Genomic DNA, 20457 nt, shown 5'->3' on the forward strand with positions numbered 1-20457 from the left:
TGTCAGGTGATTCAACTGTGGTAAGAACAACACTTCTTAAAAAGCTAAATACATAAAATGCACACATAACTGAAATAGATATGTCATGTTAATGACTACCTCTCAGTGTAAAAAAAAAAACAACAAACCAACAAACCACCAACATAAAAAACCCTTATTTAAGTTAAATACGTATTTCTTACATTTGCCTGCAGGGAAAAAACTCTCTAAGCTAGCTCCCTCGTTCTCTTTGAGTCAGGAGTTTGTCTCTTCCCTAATCACATTTCAAGGGGAAAAATAAGTTAAGGGGATATGCTCTCCTCATTGCTGTACCCTCTATTAATTCAGATAGTAGATCCTTCAACTCAGCTTTTCTTAGATCATGTGGATAGATACCAGCCATATCAAAAATGGGTGTCCATTAATGTGAATTTCTGAAAGCACTTTAGATTTAATTTGCAAAGCTGCTACTTGTATGATACTGACGGCCAAATGAAAAACAAATCATCATCACCGACTACCACAAGTACTCTTCCTCCTCCATTAAAATCACCTTTTCTTTGGTCTCAGAAAAATATATTACAAAGTCTTCCTTTCCATTTAAATGGGAAGTGACATCTGCCCATACATAACAGATGCAATTCTATGCACTTTATCCATCATATAACATTCTTGTCCTAACTGTGTTACTTTCAAACTTAAGAGGAAGTTTTTCTCTCCAAACCACTCTCCCCTCTCAGAAGTAATTTGGGATCCTCCCTCTGGGACTTCGCCTTTCAACAGATCAGTTACTCTGGTTTCCTTCACTTTTGTTTGTGCTCCTTTAGACTTTAATTAGTCACTCTCCTCACCCCTAATGTTCTTTCCATTACTGACCCTTAATCCTTGCACATCCCTCTCCTCTTCCTGTTTGCCAAGAGCAGTGACAAAAAAAAAAAAGAAAAAAAGCAAGCTTTCAGGAGGGGACTGGATCGTTTTGGGAGTCCCATCCCACCTGGGCTTTGAACCTTTTCTGAACATTTTTGTACACCTTCAGTGTTGCAGAAGGACCTAGGCACTTATCTTTTCCTAGTTCTGCTCTCTTACAGCCTTGCCTGTCCTCACACTTTACCCTGTGTCTGACCATCACAATGTTCTCCTGGTCTCTTCTCTATGTCCTTAGCCCACCTACCCTTAATTAATATTGCCTTCACAGTTCCACATTCAACACACCAGTATTTTAAAAAGAAAATCTCATACTTGAAATATTTTGCTGGCCTTTTATGATAGCAGGCAGCATGTGGAGAGTCTTTTTCTTTCACCCTTTTCACCTCTGCTCATGAAATCCTCACTAATCATTATTAGAGCCAGCCAGAAAATTTCAGACATTTTTAAAGTGCTAATTTGTCACAAGTGACATGACACTTGGGGTCAGTTCTGATTATTTCTTAGCCCAAAGAACCCCCTTATCTATATGTCTCTATAGGTAGGCTCTGCCTGTAGAGACTTTTTTTTTTTTTTTTTGAGAAATACTACTACACTTGCCCCGCACTTCTCCCTTTCCCTGACATGCACTACTGCTCACTATCAGAGTCAGGATGCTGAACTAGATTGACCTTGCCATGTACTGTCTATAATCTCTCCATGATATTTTAATATCAAATGAGGTTCAATTCATCTCAGAAACGCAGGCGGTCATTTGCCGTAATAAGGCCTATTATTTGCACAGGAACTAGCTCCGTTAGGTCCTAAGGATGGTTTCGGACCCAAGGACAGTTAGCGCCTGATTACAAGGGGAGCTAACAGTGTTCAAGGGACTGGAATTCCAGTTTCTGGCACTGGTTTGGTTAGCCAGCTCCTCCTCAGTAGCATCTTTCTCTCATTACACTTCTGCATGGCATTCCCCTTTCTGCCATAGCACCCTTTGGGCCTCCAGGTGGGTTGTCAGTCAAGGGTCAGTACAGAAGTCCTTTATAAGATCCTAATGCTATTTTGTTTTTCCTGTGCTAGATGAAGATGAAGTACTTCAGCCGTCCCACCAAACAGAAGGAAGGGCTGCAAAGCTACACTGGGATGCTACAAATCAGCCACAACCCGTGTTTGTCAGCCTTTAAAGGGCGAGTACCCACTGACCCCATAGTGACAAGAATCTCCTTTTCCCCATTTTCCAGAACTAGCTTTTCTTCCTTAAAAAAGCCAAAACCCAAACCCATTCAGAGCATTCAAAAGACTCAGCTTCCAAGCCTGGCCTTGGAAAAAAGGCTGCATTTTCCAACATTAAAACCAAGATTCATTTTGGCTTTATTCAGAATCATTCAGAAGTTTACCGACCACACACTTATCCGGTGTTACATATGAAGTTGTTCATAAGAAGATATGCAGTTCTGGAAATCAGATATCTGCAGTTTCTTGAGATTTTTTTTCTCGTAACCTGCCACATACATGCATTTACTAGGGTGGAGCTGTGAAGTCTGGAAAATTAAATAGAGTAAACCCCTCTGAATAGTGGTCAGTCTGTAAAAGAAGAGGTGGCATTGTAAATCAGCTTCCAAAAAATACTGTTTTCCTGTGAGGAGACAATGCAAAACAACCATTTCAAGAGAGTATCAATTAATGTCTCTAAGGGACTATTAAGACAAGAACAGATAGGTTTTAAAGTGGAGTGTCAGCTCCAGTATACCTTTCTGCCCACACACAAAAAAACTTGCGGTCGATATAGGTAACTAAACCTAATTGCTCTCAGCAGAAAAATGCAAGAAGGGGTGGCAGGACAATTCACAACTGCCAGCCAGCAGACCAGCTCTTGCCTAATGCAACTTTTCTGTTCAGCCTGGCCAAAATTCCCACAACTCTGAAACCCAAATAAAAAACCTAAAGTAACCCAAACAACCCCTGCCCTGCCTCACCACACACACATACTCCTTAATGTCCGGATGGCCACCTTCTTGGGTTGCCTTTCCCTCCTGTTCTGATGCTCTGCACCCTTTATAGTACACACAGTATACTCCTGACATCATTTTACTCTTTAAGCCTCTTTAATACACCTTTCTCCATCTCTTCTTGAGATGCTTTGGTCAAAAAAGGGAAGCAGCCACACACCTTCTGTGGAACCAGTGCTGCCAGCTCTTGGGCCATCTCTGTCTCCAGTCCTCAGTTCAAAAAGAATGGCTTCTGCATGTTGGGAAAGCCTTGCTAAACAAAACCACATAACCCCTCTAAAACTTAAAAGAATATTTTATGCTAACAAAAGGTACTGCCATGGTCCAACCGCATACCTTAAGTTTGTGATGGGCAAAGCTGAGTTAGCAAACTGGTTTTGAATATTCATTAACCCATGTTAACATGCTTTCAAGATGGCCATTTTTGTAATGAGAGCATGCCACAAAGCTGAAGCCCAGAGCATTCGCAAATGTAATACCCCAGCAATAGGGTGATTGGGTTTTCCTTCCTGAAGCTGTTGGCTTATTTAAGTTGTACAGCCTGAGGAGAACCACGTGCAGACAGAGGCAATACATCAAAAATTTCCCCAGCACTACTTTCTACATAGGAAACAGGTCTATACATTATAAACAAAGGGGAAAAAAAAAGAAAAAAAAAAAGCTCTGGATGCCAGGTGGCCTTCCCAGTCTAGGCACTGCGGGCAATCCTGCAAGGCTGTTGCTACAAAATCCTGAGGTCTGGCTAAGGTAGCTTCAGGAGACACCAAAGCATCAGAAAGTAACTTGGAAAGTGCAAAATTGCTTTTCCCCACAGTCTTGGCCTCCAATTTCTTTACTCTTACCTTTGGAAGCAGCATCCCAAAGACTAGCTACTTTTCTGTTAGGCCCCAGAAAAAGTCCACCCAGAACAGAAAAGGAAAACTCCTCCACACAGTCAGCGAGAGGAGGAAACTGAGCCTTTTCCTTTCTGCCCTCTCGCCTCCCATCACACATGCACGGGCTCAGAAAGCCACACAAAACTTAACTATGCACTAGCAAACCACACAGCACAAGCACTGGTGACGCTTCAGACTACACACTATACCATCTTTAAATCAAGAAATACAGAAAAGCAGGATAAAACAATGAATTCAGAGGTTTGGTTAGTTGGTTTTGGTGGCTTTTTTTTTTTTTTTTAGGAAACTGTATTTTATCCAAATAAGTTTACCTCACTGTAGAATGCTCCCTGGAAAGAAAGCCGTTTTGTCAAAGACTGCTCTTTAACCCACTGTGCTGGAACAAATCTGCTCAGCCTTGCATTTTCAGGATGAGGAAAACCAGCATCATTTCATACGACAGATGTAACAGCAACAGAAACTCTTTAGGCAGCACAATAAACTGCTAGCAAACAGCTACAGGTATTTTCCTAGGAAAGCATCCAAAATCTCAGCAAGCCCCCTGCTGACTCTCAGAGAACAATTATTTAACAATAAGCATCAGAAAAAAAGCACTGTCACTTAACCTTGCTGTTCCACATCCATAGTCTAAGGACACCCCCAGGAGTGAACTCTTGCCAGAAGGCAGGCAGTCCTTCCAGCAGGTATTATAAACCACAACCAGGTGTCCCATCAGGTCATTCTGCCTTAAAGGTACAGTGCCAGCAAAAGGGGGGGTGGGGTGGGTGGGGAGTAAAAAGATATTTTTTTTTTTTAAGGGCTTTCTGCTGTAAGGTAGCTAACCCAAGCGTTAACAAGCTTCTAAACTATCCAGCTAAAATTTTCTGATAGCTAACATAAAGCACACCATCCTTTTAAATAACATCAGGCTAACATGTTTTGTGCAGCACCCTGATTTATCAGTATTTGCAATCCAAGGCTCTCATCCTGTATCTTTTCCTATGTCCTGGAACTCCTGTGCCTCTGCTGACTTCTTTACAGGGTCAGGGCCTCAAAGAGATTCTGGAATTTATGAGCTCCTTTTCATACAAAAGAAAACAGAACGCCTGGCAGCTTCTCTATGAGAAGAGACATCTGCACTTGCTTCTCCTGCTCCCTCCTGTTCCATACACCAGCGAAGTAAGAGATGCCCAACAGCAAAAATTAAAACAAGTAAGAAGCAAGGTGAGTACAGCATGCGAGTCACAACAAGGACCTGTTTTAACAATCCTATTATCATATACAGGACAGTGTTTCTGAAATAAAATAAAAGCTGGTCACTGAGTGACAACAGTGTGCTTGTCTATCATTTACAAACTCAAGAACTTAGAGTATTGTGAAAAAAAAAAAAAAGAAAAAAGACATGCACTCTAAGTGCAAATCCCATACTTTCAAAACAGAGATTGTCCACAATATCTAGAAAGGGTTTTTTATCGCCAGTTTATTCCACATGGGAAAGGCTCAGATACTCTAGTTATGGATAGCACTGTGAAATTCTAATATACTGACACACGAAAGGCAATTAAAAGTAAAACAAGAAAACAAAAAAACCCACCACAAAGCTCTTGAAAAAGAAGCAATTACATGAGAAAATAATGTTATAGCTGACCAGCTTTAAATGAAATAAATACACATAAAATAATGTTCTAACTGAGCAGCTTTAAAGGAAATGAATGCAGAGCATTCAGATAGCAAATCTTTAGATGAATGCTTAAACCCAGCTTTTTTCCTTCATCCTCTGTTTCTTCTCTGAAGCTGGTCTCATCACAAAAGCCAAAATTTTTTTTAACTCCATAGTAACTAACTCTAGCAAACCATGTCCAAGTTCTTAGGCTTGACAATATGAGAGTTTGTACCTAATGCCATGCTTTAGCAACCAGCAATAAATCAGAAGCAATCTTTAGGTCCACTGTTTATTTGAAGCACCCTTATTATGAGGGAATATTTCTGGTAATATTTCCTTTTGTTCCTTCATACTTCTCACTTACTGGTTTATAGCTTCCCCTGTATTCTGTCCCCTATTTGTACGTATTTCAGATGCTTTCATATACTTGAAATACCTCATCATAATGATGCAGAACTTCACTTTGCTGTAACATTGAAATGTCTGGCTGGAACATGACCTGCACTGGCAGTGGATCACAGCTTGCTGCAGCCCACATGAAATGAGTTGAAGATCTCCGTCTGCTTCCAAGTGAACAAGGGCTGCTTTGGAGAACGCTACCCCGGATAACCCCCAAACTGACAGCCTGGGAGGGAAGTGAATGGAGATGGGTGCTGAGTCACTTTGCTTTCATTGCTGTGAACAGGTAACAAATCCACAGAAGCCAATTTGGATGCTCAGCAGCAAAACTTGTATAAGGGTGAAAATACTCCTCCTTCTCTCATGCCTTCCTCCTCCTCCCCCCCCCCCCCCCCCATGTAAACAAGTTACTGGTGTGATGGAGACCACATTGGAAACTTGAGCCAGGGACAGAGCACTTCCCTTTGCAAGACAGCTAAATGAAACCCTTCAGGAGCCAAGGGCTGGTGTGCAGTCATCACTCATGGCTAGCAAGGCAGCACCTTGGACCCAATCCGCCAGGGAACAAGCACCTGGACCCAAAGAGACCTCTGTGGCAAGGCTGGAAAAAGTCTGCAGCCTGATGCATTAAAAAGAAAGAATTTGTTTGGGACAAGAGCTATGGCCTTGCAGGGAGGCTGTGGTTGCAGGCAGAGGGCAGGAGGAAGGAGCGTGAAGGGCAGGAGATGGAGCAGCCCACCCTGCGCGGGCTGGTGGAGCGGTGAGACGCCTGCCTGAAGGAAGGTGGGCTGTCAGCAGCCCCATGCTGGGATGCTGCAGGGGGCTTTCCTGGGGGATATCCAGAGCAGGTTTGAATAAAGCAAAGTTTGAAGAAACACTGACTAAATACGAGTGGTAAACGCTGTGCTCTTCCACAGTGTGTTCTCGATTTTCAGCAGTTTTGTTGCAATTTGAAGTTTACTTTGCTTCTTTGGTCAGGTTTATTAAACTAATTTATTATTGCTTCTCATGGAATTGCTTCAGAGATTCTGTTAATTCTAGAGAATAACACAAATGTGAAAACTCCTTAGAACTAAGAAAAGAAAATTTGTGAAACACAGTATTTCAGTTAGCAATAAAGTTGCTTGTTGCAAGGCATCAAGATCTTTTAAAATCCTAACAGCCTATATTTTAAAATAAAAGCATTTAAAAGTGGGTAACAGTATGTTAATTTCTCCCTTTCTGCCCTTTAGGCACATTTAGAACCACATTTGTAAAGATAAAGGAGAAGTATTTTTTTTCAGTACTTTTAACAGTCTGATGTTTTATCTGAATTGGAAATTACATTTGATTTCTGCCTTCTTTTTTTCCCTAGTCTCTACTGTGGCTGCATCTGCTGCAACTGGGGGTGTAAGAGAGGGAGAAGCGTGATTTACACTGGTGGAGCTTACTGCTGAACTCGCTGCTGTTACTTGTGTGAGGTAAAGCTAAGCATACATATATGCCTCATGATTGGGATTGAATATGAGTACGTGCCTCAAGACTGGGATTTTTCCGTAGGTCATTTAGATCTGATGATATTTTGGATCACTAGATCCTCCTCTCTTTTCATTTTTTTTTTCAAAACTTAAAGTTCCTTCGTATATCATTCTGGCAAATGCAATTTTTTTAGCTCATTATCTACATCAAGGGTTTTTTCATCCTTTTGTTTTCTGATGCTTCTGTTTCAAGCATTTGATTGTGTTTCCTCACTTCTTCATTTTTGTTCTGTTCTGAAATCCTCTCATTTAGGTTTCATTCTAATTCTTGTTCTAACACTAATACCTCACAGATCTTTTCTCTTCCCAGTGCATATTACCTCTCTTTCTCAGTAGATAACACATATGCTCTCTCTTCCCACCCTCCAGATATTAGCACTTTTATTCTTGATTTCAAGTGACAATATAAGGGATTAATTCCATGCCATTATTTGTGATCGCAAAGTTGACAAAAAAGAGCACTTACAAGCTAGGTTTGTCTGTGAAACCTTATGCGTAATACAAAATCAATTCTTATCTGCTGCACTCCACCAGGCTATTAAAGGATGTTGGGAGGATGGTGAAAAGAATTCAGTGATGGCTCTCTTAAAAGTAGGAGACATCTTCCCAACATCGACCACTGGGTTGCTGCTAATGGCACTGGCTCCTTCATAACCAACCACACCTTATGCAGATCCAAATGCCAGGCCTGGAGCCTTGAGTGATGTGTGACTTCATGGAGCTTTTTTTCTTTCCCCCTGTGTAACTCTGATACTACCAAAGAGTATCCCTACTGAGAAAGAGAGATGGGTATTTACTTCTTTCAAAACCTCAAAGCAGAGATTCTTCTCTCTGTTTCTCACTTCTCAAATCTATAGGGAAGCTGGTAGCTCTAGGCTGATAACTTCATGCATTCATATTTTATGGCAATGAATATAGGTTGGAAAGTGATAAACACAGAGCTCTGAAAGTCAGTTTGTTCCTTCTACTATTGAAGCAAAGTAATCCCACAAAGACAGAAAACCTCTTTTAGTCCTTTCTAGGACTGTGTCATATTTACTGAGGAGGCCTTCAGTCACTCTGGAAACTAGAGTTCTGAAAATATGCTGAAAATTTTGGCTGCTAGAGTTGTTTAGGAGAACAAGAGATTCTTAGACTTCTGAAATTTTAGATCAGAAGAATCACATGTATCTCCATGGCTACCAGATCAGTTCATGAGCATCCTGGCAGATTTCTGGTAGCCATTTTGGAATGTTTAATAGATAAATTGCTTAGTGAAAAGACTACTGTAGCCACGCGGGCTTGTTGGTGAGGCCAAGGCTGTATATATTTGACCATCAGTCAGAAGGGAGGACATGTTACTGCACCACCTTGCTATTTGACCTTGTTAAACTTGCTGGTGTCAGGGCTAGAGATAACACAGTGGCCCACTTAGCGTCTTGGGATCTGGTGATTATGGGCCTGTCTACATTGCTGTGAATTCTGGACTTCTGGCATGCAAATATTTCACTATGGGAAGGGAAGAAGTGGTGGTGCCACTGAAGGGAAGGCTTCAGGGATGTATCTGCTTCTAGGAGCATCTTTGGATGTGTAGAGAGGCACACAGGACGCAAAAGGAGAACCTTTTCAAAAGGCTCAGTACTTGGGTATGCCATCTGCCCTAGCTCCCACATTCTTCCCACATGTATCCCTTCTTGCTAGATGCTCTACATTTTCTTATTCTATGTTTTCTTGTTTCTACAAATTAACCTCAGCTTCACTTCTTTAATACTAAATTTTAGTTCTCTCTTCAGTCATGTATCTTCAGCACATCTTGGATGTGCCACACTACACCTAAGAGACAAACTGCTTGCAAAGGGGATGGGGAGAGAGGTACAAAATACTCTGTACTATCTTAAAGGTATCCTAAAACATACATCACTAACACTCAGCCCACATGCTATAGATATATCATACAATACCACTTTTCAGGTAAGGCATTCTGAGCTTTTGCAGGTTTGTTCTTAATCCTGTAAACAACTACAGATGGAAAATCACTTACATGAGTTAGTGTTTGAAAAATGAGGGTTAGAAGACAGATTCTGTCTAGTTTAACTACAGTGGCTTAAGATCTTACTGTCCCAGCAGCTGCACTGCTTGTGAAGTGACAGAATGAGATGTGTGATCACTCCCTGGGTCACAGTTTTGTTTATCAATTTAAAGTATTAAAAATGCTGTGCTGTGTTGAACAGCCAGGGTGAGGTGAAAGTAGGTGGAAGGAGATGAACCGGGGCACCCACACCCGTTGCTATCCGACTCTTCTGTTACAGAGGGGGAGATGCCAGCTGGCAGTGGAAGGGAAGGTCACCAAGAGACAACAGCATTGCCTCAAATCACTGCAGCAAGGTTTGGTCTTCAGGCTTCCAAATCTTGTGGTTTAGTTTAAAAACTACCCTCCCCCTTGGTCTCTGTGTTTGGTTGGGTTAATCTAAACTGACAGCGACTATAGCTTTCAAGGTGGTGATGATTTATATAGCAATGCCAATAAATACTGTTGTATCATGAAAGTATATATAAAACTGATAAAAGATGAGTTCTGTTTTAATGATATTCTTATAAGCAATTATAAGAAAATCACTTATTTCACACTGTAAGTGATATCACTTTTAGGTTTATTTACATAGTTATCCAATTCTTCATGATAAAACACGGTGACAGTGACATAGAACTGGGAAGAGGTTATCTGTCAAGGGTATACTGATCCTCAGTTTCAGATAGATTATTAAACTTGTATTTCCACTTTGTAAAGTTCAGGAAGCAGCTGAAGACTTATACATATATTATGTACTCCATTGTCATTGTCCTGCATATTTTTAGCCATAACTTCCTTAAGCGAGCAGGTAATTGATTGCAGCTTCCGTGATGTTGCAAATCCTTACATGTTGGAGTAATCTTACACACTGATCTGTGTATGATTAGTGTGTCTGATCAGCAGCTGTGGCTTAAGCAGTTGTTGCTCCCTACATTATGCTGTGCGAGCATTTATGCGGCTATTCAGCAAATGAGAACTCATCTCACGGAGAAATAACCCATTAGTACTTTGTTGCCTATTTGCTTTTCCTGGGTTATTTTTCAGGTTGTCATTTCCCTGGTGAGGTTCATTGCGCAGCTTCATGAATGCTTAAGTAACACAGCTCTGGATGTCCAACCCTAAGACAATTTAAATGGCTTTATCAGGATATTCAAGTGCCTTTTGCTGTGAGGTCTCCTGTAGCTGCATTGATCTACAGAACCTACTAGAATCAGTTTAGCATGTTGCAGTTTTCCCCGCTCCTTAGGGCTCTGCATGTGATAACTGCTTGTCTTTCTGTCCCACAAGGCTAATGTCCTTATCATGTCTTCCCGTGCAAACACCCTAGGTACCAACTAGCCGTTTCACTCCAATAGTGCAAATGATGTAAGATAATAAAGCTAAATATGCTTGAAAATCATGGCCACTGCGCTCTGTTGAAGGGATGCAACTTCTGTTTCAGAGCTGAAAAAGAGATGGTATGTCCAAACCCAGTCTTTTAATTTTTTTTCCAGCTCTGTCAGCTGGTCTAATAAATTATGATGCTTCTCTTTTCGAGCCCTACTTTTGCTTCCTCCGTGGGCCTCCACATGAACACAGCATGACTGCAAGCTAGTTCAGGATGGCAGGCATCTGAATTGGGAGAAGGCAAGCCAGCGATGGACCAAAAACCCCTTCCCACCCACCGATGGAGGAGTGTGCTGAGCGTCTCAGGCTGCTCCTTAGTGTCAGGCTTGCATTTCCTTAGCCCCAGTCAGTTGTTCTTATGCTGTCCCTTCTGCCGCGCTAGCCCAGCTCACAACCTGGCAACCACAACAACAAAAACCCAGCATTTTTTAGTTGAATCAGTTTCCTACTCAGATCCTTCATGGCTGTGCTCTGGGGAATGGCGGAGAAGATTCTACAAAAACAGGTGATACCTCTGCTTGCCCTGGCACAGTGCCACTGAAAACTTGATCGATCCAAAGTATTTGTTACCTCTCTTAGTCTGAGTTAGTGTGTCTAAATGGCTCAGTAGACAAACGCTTCCTATTTCTAGATTTATGACTTATCTAAGTAGTTACACTGGCAAAATTTACAAGTGGAGGAGCAGTTCTGATGGCTTATTTTGCCTGTTCCCTAGAATAAAGAATACAGCAAAATGTCAACTCATCCTAGTAAAATTGGCTGAACTTCAGCTTTTGACAATGTAGCAGTCTATTGTGGTATGAATATTTTACATTCATAGCCAACACGCAAAGTCTCTGAGCATGGATTAGATTTTCATTAATACAGTTCTCTATCTTCTGGCCACAGTGCATCAAAGTCCCCTACCCCTCACGAGGGAATCAAACAGGAGTTAAATTTCTTATTCTACAGGTGCAGCAAATATTCCTGAGACATGTCTTAGTTCTGTTGCTTCCCCCTCCCTTCCCCCCCTTAGTAGATTTTTATTTCAAAGCAACTTTAATTTTACAATATTAAGTCTATATAGGAAAGTTTACAAAACATACTCTGTACAGTATCTCTAGTTAGATCAGAGTTAATTTTATTTAAATATGGAAATGAATTTAATCTCTGCAAAGTTAAAGCTTATATTTAAGTAAGAAGAAAATGTCACGAACCTGGAAAAGCAAGCTAGCCATGCAATTAGCTCTTTGAATAAAAAACCACCGAGATGAATGAGAATTTAAGTGATGCTATAATGCTAGTCTTAATTCTGTGCCATTTGTGTCAGTGGAGATGAATAAATTGTGAATCACATTAAGATCAGTCCCACAGACCTTAACCTTATTTGCACTAAAATTCTGAAGTTAACATGAGCAGGTAGTGGGCAGACTTGTAAAGTGAAATCCTGAACACATTAAGTTAATGGGACTTGTTAAAGAATATGATTTTCTCCCTTACTGTCCTACTGTAGATTTAAAAGAATAATGCTACATAAATTCTCCAAAAATTATCTTCACAAGCAGATGGTCTAGAATTTTTTTTTAATAAATGAAACCTTGCATTCTGAAGAAAACAGAAAATTCTTAAGTGCTTAAATTACTGGGTTTTCTTATACCCAGATTCATTTAGCTTTTGATTATTACTAACCTACTGAGTACAGCAACATTTCCATGCCCAAATAATCTTGACAGATGCTCTAAAAAGAAAGTAGTTCTGCTACTCATACGCTAGGATTTTCCTAAGTATTAAAAAGTACTATATCATGCCTCATGTAAACTGATTAAGTGCCATATATGATCATTCAGATGTATAACCTTAGTTCCTCTTCTCATTCCAAAGCTAACTACTCCTGTGTCACAGCTGACGGCTTTGTAAAATATACTCTGGGCCAATTTACTCATGCTATGGCCTTTATACACTTAAATTGCACGTTATCATATAACAAACAAATGGAATAAGAGCTTTTTTTGAAGGTTAGCTTCACAATATTGGTAACATAAGCATAATTCCAGTGTTCAACATTCCCATTCAATTGTGATTGTCCAAATGTCAGTCTGAAACCTATGATTTTGTGTTTTTCTCATATAGCTCTATTTTTATACAGCTTCTAGTTAACTACATTATTAGAGGGCCTCCCTTAAATATTAAACAACGATCAAAGAGTCTTTCTCTTTTTTTAAGAACACCAAAAAAAGCCTTCTGAGTTGTATCAAAGGCCCATCTCTTTAAGTATCCTTTCTTTTCATGGGGCCTAAAGCAGGTGCTCAATGGGGAACCAGGCAAATGGATATCTGGGATACTCTCTCCCTCAGCCTCCTGCAGATGGTTCGTGATCCGAGGATCACAAGGTTAATATGTTTGTGTTCCTGAGCTAAGGGCGTTAAAGAGTATTTCCGTATATTCAGTGCCACTCATGGGGTTTTCTTCTTCTCTTCTTCTCTTCTGAAGTACATAAATTTAGTGATGTGATGGTGTGTTATTTGGGGATTTTTTTGGGCATGTTATTGAAAACATGTGCAAAGAACTTTTTCAAAAGAAACAGAGAAGGGAAGAATGGAGTTTGCATTCACGTTGCCAACGTCACTGCTTTTGTCTCTTGCAGGAGCAGTTTCGCTGATGATGTCTTGCTGCTTCAGAAGTCACTCAGTTCTCAATTTCAAGCTGCTGGCTGACACCTTCTAGGCTCTAGAGAAATACAGGTGACTTGGATATGAAAACCAAGGTCTTCATTCAAGGAAGCAGGCTTTCTTTACCAGTACGGGGCCCTTGAACTTGGCTCGGTGTTCAGTGGTGAGCCCCTGCTGCCTGCGGAGCACGGGGAGAAGTACTCATGGCAACCCGTGTTGCTAGGCAGATGGATGATCGTGTTTTGTTCCTGCCACCGTGTTCTCGGGGATCCTGGCTTCACTTCTAGATATAATTAATGGTAATAAAGTCTGAAGGTTAAAATATGTGGATCTCTAGGGCCATTTCTGTGGCTGGGTAGGATGGGGAACAGTATCCTGCACTTGCATATAAAAGCAAGAGATTTTTTTTCTGCTGCAGTTCTTCAGGCATAGTCCCAGAGGCCGAGCACTGCCAGTAGCTCCTTGACATTGAGCAATATTGCTGAGGAAAAGAAATGCTTCCTTTTTCCTAGTAACTAATTTTTAATGCATGTTCAGTCACTTTTCCTCAAATGCAGCTTTGCTGAGGCTGGACAGGAGCAGCTAAAGATCTGTAGGATCACAGCTGTATACGAGCAGCAGGAGATAATTTGCCAGGACAGTTCCAAAGCCATCCCATGAACTCAGAAGGATTTGAGATGCTGCTATTATAAGAAGCCTTCAAACCTGTTTTTTTCCCTTCCTTCCTTCTGAGTTTTGCTTACAGACGCAGCCAGCCACTGAGCCTTCTCCCTGCAAAAGAACATCTCACTCATCCTGCCTTCCTCCCTGTTTCTCCCTCACTTCTAATTGCATGGTCCAACTTCCTGGCTGTGCTGATTCAGATGCTTGTCAGACCCTTTACTGAATTTCTTAATATGGCAGAAAACTATTCACTTTTTAATGGATTGGTTTTCTACTACTTCAGTGACTCATATCTGCTCTCAATGAGTGGCAAAGCCAGCGCAAGGTAGAAGGAGGATGTGCAGGCAGCAGTAGAGAAGGAAGAGCAGGACCTGAAGGAAAAGCTGGATCCTCCCCTTCTGGCATCGGTGAACTCCAGGAATTGTAACCTGACATTTTATTTAAGAGATCAGATTTGGGGCTTCTAGATTTATTACCTGTATGAAAAATAATGGAACTTCCTTGCCAATTTATGTGCTTTTTGCTGTTCTGTAGGTCATAGCAGGAAGACTTTTATTTTCCAAAAAGAAATCAAAATGATGACAGATAAGGTTAATATGAAAATAGCAGCAGCCTGGAAGAGGTCACTGGTAGAGAAAGGAATGGTGGGCATGCCTATTTGTCTGTCTCTACCCACTCTGTTAAGCTTCTCTTCATCTGGTCCAAGCACAGGATCAAAGCCTGCAGTAACAAAGAGAACAAGCTAGAAGAGAAGCTGTCTTCCCTCCCACACATCAAGGAATGAGGTAGCTGCTCTCAGTGTAATTTACCCAAAATCTGAAGGGAAAGATACAGCACAGGCAAGACAGGATGGAATCTTTTTCTCATTTTATCTGGTTGCTGTGCATCATTTGCGTGAGCAGATAATGTTTAGATAATGCTCTGTTTTGAAGAAGCTGTTTCTGAGTCACTCAGATCAGCTGCTTATCGCAGAGGAAGAGTGCAATGAAGATGCCAAATGCACTTGGGTCATTCATGTTTTACTGAGGAAAAAGGGTACTGCGACGTGGAAACACCCCCCGAGTAGTAGGGCTGTACTATTTAGCTACAGAGCAGTTGTAGGTAGACTCCTGTCACAGAATCGTAGCTATCCATTCACTCCCTCTGTGAAGGACAAATGAATACTCTGCTTTGTGCCTTCAGTTATACGGTCCCCAGGGACCCACAGAGAGAGTTAGTTCTACAGTTGAAGGTCTTCACCAAGCGTTCAGGGTAAAGATGTGTGCAAACACTGCAACCCCAGAGCCGTGGGGGGACACACAGCTTTGTAGGATGTTATTATACCTCCTTGAACTGCTTCATCTTTTACATCACTTCTCCTATTTTAGAGCTGGTTTTTATTGCTGAACAAAATCTCTGAACATATGCATGGAAAATATACAAAATGTGTGCTAGGACCCTGATAGCTGAGAGGAACGTATGTGATGAAATTAGGTGCAGAGGCAAGGGTACCTTACGTCTATTAGAGTCTTCAGTAGATTCAGGCTTTATATCAACAATGCTGGTTTCTTCCATATTTTCCCTGAGATATTTCCTGACATTTTAAAAATGAAAAATTACAAGTTTAAAAGGGTATGTTCTCTTCAGAGGAGCGCTTTAAAGATCTTGCATGCAGCAGCTGATATTTCAAGCTGTTGAATTAGTAGTTCTGGGTTTCCTTTTGTACTTGTCTGTGCCAAAATGTGATTAGTTGTTTCAGCCCACTCATACATACCCTTGGTTTGAGATGTCTGTGCTTTAAGTTAGAAGGGAAACAGTCATGTGGTTCAGGTCCAATATTTGATCTGCATTATAATTGTTAACATTTTTTTCCTGCATAGATTTTTCAGGATATGTTGCCAGGAAATGTTAAAGCAGTGAGTTCTCATTTTGAAGTGCTTTCTCATTCCATATTTTGTTCTGCTCCTGGAGACAGGCAAGACACCAAAGCCCTGTGTGTCAGGAATTAGGGAAAGCAGGGGAAACAGGTGCTGACACTTGGCTGCAAGCTGTTGAAAGCAAAAGGAAACTCCAGGCTGGAGCAGAAGATGCAAATGAAGCACTTTACAGTAATTGTCCTGAGTGGAATCTCAGAACAGCCAGGACAGTGCAAAATAGCGTTTGCTGAAGTAAATCACGAAAGATCCTCCAGCTAGGCTAAAGGTATCAAACTTAACAAGTACAAACATCCAGGCTTTGACCGATACTTTTATATACTCATAACAATGCTCTCCCCAAGGAGCTATTGCAGCAGCTCGTGAGGGCTGGAGTCAGCTGCTACAAGGGGATGTAGACATTGTGGCATACACAAAGTGGCATGGCCGTTTCGTACTTCAGAATTTCCCCTTTCTTGATCGACTTCTACACACTGCTTTTGTTACTGTCCCTCTTCAAGGAAAAAGACAGGCATGTGTCACATAGGAAAGGGTGGTGAGGAAAGCCAGACGCCACCCCGGGTGAAATTGCTGGGAAAATGTTAAAGTGGCCTGAGTGGAGCTACTGTCTTACTGCGTCACGTTTGCAGTGACTCGCTTCAACTGAAAGGCTGCTGTAAAAATGCAAGAATCTGAATAAATTTTCACAATAGGCAATATTTGTATCTATTTTAAAGCTGAATGTTGTTCATATTTTGGGTTTGAATTTGGCGTGAAAACCTGAATGTCTACAACAGGATTTTTAAAAGCTTTTATTAGGGAAACGTGGTAAACACTTTGAATTAGCATTTGTAGAAGAGCTGTAAATGTCCTATGATGAATCAGGTGCTCTGGAAAATGATGTAAGAAATCTAATGCTGGGCACAATATTCAAGAACATGAAATTCCACATTTTGGGTAGGGAAGAGGTAAGAAAGCTCTGTCCTTACCAAAACAACGTATTTCTCACTTTTCTTCAGTTTCAAACACGTGGATCTGATCCACCACCATAGATCTATAAACAGGAAAGACAAAGGTCTTCTGGGGGGGCGGTGGGGGCGGTGGGTTTGAGGAAATAAGAAATGGGACCCCTGTAAGACCAAAAGGTAAGGGCCTTTCCTTGTGCTGCTCCTGCTGCTGCATCCTCTAACTTTGGCTGCCATGCTGTTTTCACCAAAACTTCTGTTACCAATTTGAGAGGAAGCAAATCTATGTGACTTCTGTCGTCCAACACGTAATCTGAAATATTTAGTTAGCTTAATAAACTCTTCAAGACTGTAGATAACCTTTTAGAGGGATCAGCTTTGTTAGAGAGCATAGTCAGCTGTTTTCCCAACAAAGTAATAGTGTGTTCTCTTGGGTATCTATTACACCCTCTTTACACTGAGCCTCATTCAATAAAACCCCACAATAAGTGGCTGAAAGGCAAACAGCAAATGTTAAAATGTTATAAAAAAAGTGATTCTTTTAAAGCAAAGAAACCCTATTTGGGTTCAGTTTGGTTTTTGAAGTTTCAGGCTTCCATGAATACTGAGCACACTGTAACTGTTTGCTTGAGAGGTGGAGATGAGCACGCGAGGAGTCATCATCCACACGGGCTTTGCAAAAATTTAACATCTGACAAACAAGCACCTGCTGTGGCGAGGACGAGGTTTTAGTTCTAGGAATTTCATAAATATTTATTTTCTATGAATATATGGTTGCATCTTGCTGGAATATTAATATTTATATTTTCTCTACTTTCACAGTTGTTTTAGAGTCAGAAGAACCAGGCATCGCAAACGTGTCTGCTAAAACACACAGCTAAATTTAAACCACAGTTTTATTTAATATCGCAAAGACAGAATATTTTAGCTGTTTCGGCATGATCGTATTTAGAATAAAATGTTCTTTCACTTTCTAAAGCTCAGATACACAGAAATCTCTGCAATTGCTGGGAAACTCTTATTTTTAAGAGAAAATACCATGCAGTGGCAGGTGGAAGGGCCTCAGCTGGGAGTGGGGCTGCAAGGGCAGCGGTATCCAGCAGTGCCCAGCAGTGCCAGTGATGCCCAGTGGTGCCCAGTGACACACAGGAGCGCCCAGTGACACCCAGTGGTGCCCACTAGTGCCTAGTGATGCCCAGCGATGCCCAGTGATGCCCAGCGGTGCCCAGTAGTACCCAGTGACACCCAGAAGTGCCCAGTGACACCCGGGAGTGCCCAGTGATGCCCAGCGGTGCCCCCTTGCAGCCCAGGTGTGGGATTCAGTCATGTTTTCCATCTCTCTAGCACAGTGGCGGGGAGGCGTGGGGCCTTGGGCCGGGGCTGGGCCTCTGCACCGCGATCCAGACTCTGGGCCTGATCGGCGCCCTGGGGGCCGCGGCCGTGGCTCCGGGCCCGGTGCGGCGCAGGAGGCCGGCGCGCAGCGCCTCCGGCCCCTCTCATTCGCTCTGTACCCCAGCAGGCAGCGAAGGCGGCCGGTGAAGGCCCCCCCGGGGCGGAGGAGGGCGGCGGAGGGCGGCAGCGGCTCCAGCCCGGCCCGGCCCGGCCCGGCGGGCACCTCGGCGCTCCCGGGCAGCCGCGGCGGCGGGAGGAGAGGGCCCGGCCAGGCCCGCGTCGCCATGGCGACAGCGCAGGGCCGCTGGCATGGCGGAGCAGGCGGGGAACGGCGAGGGTAAGGCCGCGCCGGGGCCGGGGCCTGCCGCCCTGCGGGGTGTGCGGGAGGGCCGCGCCGGGCGCCAGCCGAGAGGGGCCGGGCGGCGGGAGAGGCTGCGGCTGGCGGGGCCCGGCTGCCGGGCGCTGGTGCCGGGTGGCACAAGGACACGCACGGAGACACAGACATATGCCTGTACTTGTGCGTGTGTATACACACGGGCGCATGTACAGGTATATTTACACACACGTAGAAATACACCCCCTGCCCCCCCAGCCCTTCCAGGGTGGCCGCACTGCCGCCCCCGCCTCAGGCCTGGCCTCCCTGAGGGGCGAGGGGTGCTCCCCCGGCTCCCTGTCCCCGCCTCAGGCCTGGCCTTCCTGAGGGGCGAGGGGTGCTCCCCCGGCTCCCTGTCCCCGCCTCAGGCCTGGCCTCCCCTCAGGGCCAGGGGTGCTCCCCCGGGCTCCCTGCCCCCGCCTCAGGCCTGGCCTCCCTGAGGGGCCAGGGGTGCCCCCCCCGGCTCCCTGCCCCCGCCTCAGGCCTGGCCTCCCCTCAGGGCCAGGGGTGCACCCCGGGCTCCCTGTCCCCGCCTCAGGCCTGGCCTCCCTCAGGGCGAGGGGCTGCTCCCCTGCGCTCCCTGCCACCCGTGCCACCTGCCCGCTGCCATGTCACCCGTGGCCGGTGCCACCCGCGGGAGGTGGCCACGGGTGCTGGCAGCCGTACGGCTGTGTTACCGCCAGGCAGGCTGCCTGGGCGCGGATGGCGGCCTCCTCACGGCACAGGGTGGCTTCCAGGGCAGCAGGATCCTGGGGACAGTTGGTCATCGCCGCTTGGAGGCCTGTCTGGATGCATCGAGCTCTCGCCGCCAGGAAAAAATAATCTCTGCTGCTGATAGCACCGTGCCTTATTTTTAGAGGCAAGCATGTTCTACTTCAGGGAGTGTTGCCAGAAATTGTGTTTTACAGGCTAAAGGTAATTCCTTCTGCAAGGATATTTGGGTATGGTTTCAAGGAAAATGTCCTTTCTGTAAAACTCGCAATATTGTGGCTCCTAAAATCCATCCTTTCTGTAAGTAAACTGGTGTGTGTTGTAGTAGTTTGCAAATTCTGGATGTTGTATTTGAAATAATCTAAATAATGGATTATTTTGTACTATTTAGGAAAAAACTAACATAGTCTGTAGAAAAGTCCTGTATAAATAGTTGCTGTGGATGGTGCTGAATGAGTGATTTTGGTAGAAGTATTTCTAGCATGGACTTCACAGTACAGATATTTTACAGAAATTAAGAGGTCAGACTGATGTAGCATCAGTGAGGATTATTCTGAAAGTATAATATCTTTTATATTGTTTTTCATTTTTGTTTAGTTTTGTGAAAGCCTACTTTTTGCATCTTCCCAGTTTTGCAAATGAAGCTGAGGCACAGGGCTGGCGCTGTGATAGAGATGATAGCATAACAGCCTAGAAGCCTGCCAGACCATCTGAGAAGAGGGAATCTGGTGTTCTGGCAGGATAATAGTAATATTGGGAAGTTCTGACTCCATATATTTTGGGCACCTGTATGTATGATACTGAGATTTTGAACCATTTTGTCAATCCATAGGCAGAAACTCTCAGAGAGGGGAAGTTGTGGGTTTTTGATTGTTTGATTAATGGCTTTTGATGTTGTTTTTGTACTTTCAAAGTGAGAATACTTTGTAAGAAGTTTAATTACTGTATTTCTGAAGACAGATTTTTTTTTTTACACTTGATGGTTTTTAACCCTGTAAAACACTGTTCTCAATAGAGTATCAGGTG

General features: G+C 43.2%; 1 protein-coding gene across 2 annotated transcripts in view; it reads left to right on the top strand.

Moving 5' to 3' along the window:
• The first annotated feature begins 17946 nt into the window (after positions 1-17946).
• The window catches only part of EFCAB2 (EF-hand calcium binding domain 2), a 32245-nt gene continuing 29734 nt past the window's right edge, over positions 17947-20457 (top strand). Inside the window, exon 1 of one of the 2 annotated variants that reach the window (XR_008732885.1) lies at positions 17947-18684. Coding sequence is in view for 1 of the 2 variants with exons in the window: in XM_055714527.1 (XP_055570502.1) it covers positions 18657-18684 (28 nt within the window). In the remaining variant the exon portion in view is untranslated. The remainder of the gene's footprint in view (positions 18685-20457) is intronic. The other variant, XM_055714527.1, reaches the window with a different exon arrangement.

Source organism: Falco cherrug, chromosome 6, assembly GCF_023634085.1.
Source record: "Falco cherrug isolate bFalChe1 chromosome 6, bFalChe1.pri, whole genome shotgun sequence".
Lineage (NCBI taxonomy): Eukaryota > Metazoa > Chordata > Aves > Falconiformes > Falconidae > Falco > Falco cherrug.